The sequence below is a fragment of the Terrapene carolina genome, unplaced genomic scaffold, assembly GCF_002925995.2.
Source record: "Terrapene carolina triunguis isolate 2854851 unplaced genomic scaffold, T_m_triunguis-2.0 Scaffold34029, whole genome shotgun sequence".
Lineage (NCBI taxonomy): Eukaryota > Metazoa > Chordata > Testudines > Emydidae > Terrapene > Terrapene triunguis.
Window position 1 is genome coordinate 4436939 of NW_020698380.1, and position 4081 is coordinate 4441019.

At 39.0% G+C, this 4081-nt stretch overlaps 1 protein-coding gene across 1 annotated transcript; it reads left to right on the plus strand.

The window, feature by feature from the left end:
* Positions 1-921: 921 nt before the first annotated feature.
* Positions 922-3770, plus strand: LOC113405161 (C-C chemokine receptor type 4-like). The gene is made up of 2 exons (XM_026646083.1): positions 922-1196; positions 2656-3770. The coding sequence occupies exon 2, from the start codon at positions 2666-2668 to the stop codon at positions 3737-3739; it is 1074 nt and encodes a 357-aa protein (XP_026501868.1). The 5' UTR covers positions 922-1196; positions 2656-2665; the 3' UTR covers positions 3740-3770.
* Positions 3771-4081: the final 311 nt, after the last annotated feature.

Below are 4081 nucleotides of genomic sequence, written 5' to 3' on the forward strand. Positions count from 1 at the left end.
CACCAGAGCAGCAATAAGATGAATACCTGAAGGCAAGTGAAAACGAGGCCGAAAACAACATGGTGAATTGCTGCGGAAGCCAAGCTGAAAAACCTGGGGCACAGCTGGGGAACCATTGAAAGACTTGTCAGAAACAGACAGGAGTCGAGGAGCTTCGTCACTGCCCTAAACACCAGAGGCGTAATAGGACCATGATGATGATGACGACGTACATTTCACCATGATACTATTGACCAACAAGTCACTAATTTTCAAATGCTACCTCACAAGGCATATTTTGTACAAAGATCATTACAATAGTGAGTGGGGTGTGAATACAGGGGAGCATTCAGTCACAACGTATTACATTAAAGCCAGCTAGAAATACACAATAATTTCTTGATATTATTTTCCATTTAAACAATTCTTGCAGCTGCCAAAGGAATTAGATGTGTTTGTAAATGAAGGAAAAGTGGTCCGCACCACCATAAATAAGAGGGAGGCGATCCGTGCTTTTGCAATGCCATGCTAGGCGAACCGGGAGACAATCTCCCTATTAAGACATTGTACACACATTGGAAAACCCCTGCTTTAGAGAATTATGTTAGAGCAAAATGTGGAAAGCCCAGGTGCAAAGATAAAACCAAACAGATTATTAAACAACTCGAAGAGTATATTATAGGCACTTTTCTCAGCTTTTAATTAACTCATCCTTCAATCCCTTTTCATAGGTGTAATCCTCTAGGGGTCAATGTTACACTGGAGTCAATGAACTACTCACATCAGGAAGATTCCATAAATCTTTCATGACCTCTCAGGTCCTTGAGGAATAACTGGGAGAAAAGAAAACAAAGGAGCAACTGTGTTCAAGTAAATTCAGAAAGAGACACAAGCAGAAGACCAATCACCAGTTGGAAATGGAGAAAGCTAGAAGGAATAAGACACACTAATCCCTGCCTCATGGCATTCGCAGGAAAGTGGTGGTTGTTTCAAGATATATATTTTAAAGGCACATTATCTCACCTCATTATCACGAGAATTAGATGTCTCTGCTCTGGGACGGACTCCCCAAAGAAAACCTTGTACTTCCTTTTAGATTATACCACATCACATTCACAGCTACAGTGAGCAAGCCACCGACTTACCCAGAAAACAGGAGACTCTGCAATTTCAGGCAAAGGGTTTCTTCAGATCAACTGTGAAGGGGGAGAAAAAAGGTACAATTTACAAAATGCAATTCAGAAACAGTGATTTTGTATATTTTATACATTTGTTTTATATATATGATTATGCAGATATTCATGTACTTTAATGAGTTTTCTTTCTGCTATTGCTTCACTTTGAAATTGAACAATTTTCAAACATGGGCATAATCAAAATGTTCATGTTTAGTTTTTATTTTATTACAAAAGGGTAGAATTTGCATTTTAAAATTAACTAAAATGTCTGAATCTAGTTGCAGTGACTCCTAACTAATTCTTGTGAGTTGTTCAGTGTATATACTCTAGCACTAAAAGCAATTCCTAGACCACTGGCTTAATGGTCCTTCTTTTTTTCCACTATTGGTGTTTTATGTAATTTGTATTTCAGCTTAACAAATCAATATCTATCTGCAATATAACACAACTACAGGGTGGGAAGGAGTTCTCTCTTCTGACTGGAGCATAAAACTTGGAAACAGCCATTATAGATTCTGTCCCTGGTTCTAGCACGACCTTAGACAAGTCACTTAACCCTACTCTGTTTCATTTTCTCCTTTTCTACAAATGGGGATACTTACCAACCTCCAAAAATGTGGAGAGACTTAATTCACTTAGGCAAAAAGCTAGGAAATGCTTGGATGAATAATGCTATTCACATGCAGTCTTTTTATGCTGTGTTCACCAACTGAGCAGCGTAGCCTTCTTAAAATAATGCCAATTAAAATACATCTACTAAAACAGAACATGCATATTAATGTGACAAATTCCTGTCACTCACTTGGCCACTGAAGAAAGAGACTACTGAAAATACAAATATATTTTCTGGACAGCAAGTTAAGTGCTGGTACTGTTAAGTAAGAGAGTCCTATTGCTGATATTCAGGAACTGCATGAACATTGCATTAAAAAGGAGTAGTGCTCTAAAAATGAGTCAGATGCTGCGGTCCTTGCTAATTTTTCACTTAGTCCTTAGTCAATGTTTGCTGGTGTAAATACTGTGGGTGGAAGTCAATTGGAGTTTTATCATTTACTTCACTGGGACTAGGATTTCAGTTCTTATGATTTGGTTCCAAGGTTTGAAGGATTTCTGTCACTTATTTTACTAATTAAACTTCACCTTCCTCCCTTCCAGCTGCAGTTTCAACTGAAAACAAACAGCCCCACTGCATGCCCTAAACTTTTATGTAGCGTTGCATAGTGCTAGGAGTGTCCATTAACATATCAGGGAGTGGCCCCCATTTCTGTCCAGTATGGATTTGTAAATCTTTAATGCTAACTGAGATCTGGATCCACCAAAAACCTAGAGTTTCAAACCTCAGATGAAACGTGCATTAGAACTGCAAAGACTTCATTCTTATTCAAGTTCTTTTCAAAGACTTCTTTGGTGATACGGTTTCAAAGTTGCCTCTATTTTAGGTAAAGATTTTTAACTCCCCCTTGAGCATCTATTAACATTTGTACCTGCTTCTTCTCAGGAAGTGGAAAATGAACAACCAAACCACAGACATCTACGACGATTCGACTCTATATGATACCTATAGTGACAGTTATGACGATTCTTCAAAACCTTGCAGTAAAGAAGGCATCAAGAAGTTTGGATCACACTTTCTGCCCACACTTTATTCTCTGGTATTCCTGCTTGGCTTGGTAGGGAACTCTCTAGTCATTTTGGTCCTGTTCAAATACAAGAGGCTGAAGAGCATGACCGACGTTTATCTGCTCAACCTTGCAATCTCAGATTTGCTGTTTGTTTTCTCCCTTCCCTTCTGGTCTTATTATGCAGCAGATCAGTGGGTTTTCGGGGACAGATTGTGTAAAATCATTTCTTGGATCTATCTGGTTGGGTTTTACAGTGGGATATTTTTTATTATGCTCATGAGCATTGATAGATACTTGGCAATAGTTCATGCTGTGTTTGCCTTGAGAGCAAGAACCGTCAACTATGGCATCTCTACCAGTCTTATTGTATGGTTAGTAGCCATTTCAGCCTCAGTTCCAGAGATGATATTTAGTGAATCCTATAAGGAACGCAATCATACCACCTGCAAACCACGGTACCCTGGTAATTCCACAAACTGGAGGATTTTCTCCTCTTTGGAAGTCAATATACTAGGGCTCATGATACCTTCAGTGGTTATGATTTTTTGCTACTCGATGATCATTAAAACCTTGCTGTACTGTAGAAGTGAGAAAAAAAATAAGGCTGTGAAGATGATCTTTGCTGTCATGATTGTGTTTTTTGTTTTTTGGACCCCTTACAACATTGTGCTTTTCTTACAATTGCTGGTAGGCCTGGGTATCATTACAAAGTGTGAAATCAGCAAAGATCTGGACTATGCAATGCAAGGGACAGAAACACTGGCTTTTTTCCACTGTTGTCTCAATCCCATTATCTATTTCTTTATGGGGGAAAAATTCAAGAAGTACGTGAAGTTGCTCTTTAAGAGCTGGGCGGTACCTAGAATGTTTTTTAAACGCTGTGGACTTCTCACCACTTACCACACCGAATCAACCAGTTCATTCCACACACAGTCTACTGGGGATCAAGACGCTCTGTAAAGATACTGCAGTGTCTACCACAGTTACAAGAAAAACTGACAGAAATCACAACATTAAAAAGTGTCTCATTTAAGCTGAACAGATGTGCATTTAAAAATAAGCCAGCACCTTAAAATAAATGTACCATAAGCTTTCAGTCCTGCCTCTGGATTTTTTTTAATGTAATGAGAAAAAAAGAGAAAATGTTTGAGAAGTGAAACCTAGGCTAGGCTTTTGGAAATGTAAAATTAATTTTATATGACAGATCAGTCCCAACAACACCTGCATTTACAGTGCTATGCTGTGCCTTTTGTTCTTCATCAGCACCAACAGCGAGCCCCACTGGGGGGGGGGGGGGGAGGG

Coding starts and splice junctions, on each gene's coding strand:
- LOC113405161 (XM_026646083.1), top strand. CDS start 2,666: ATGAACAACCAAACCACAGACATCTACGACGATTCGACTCTATATGAT.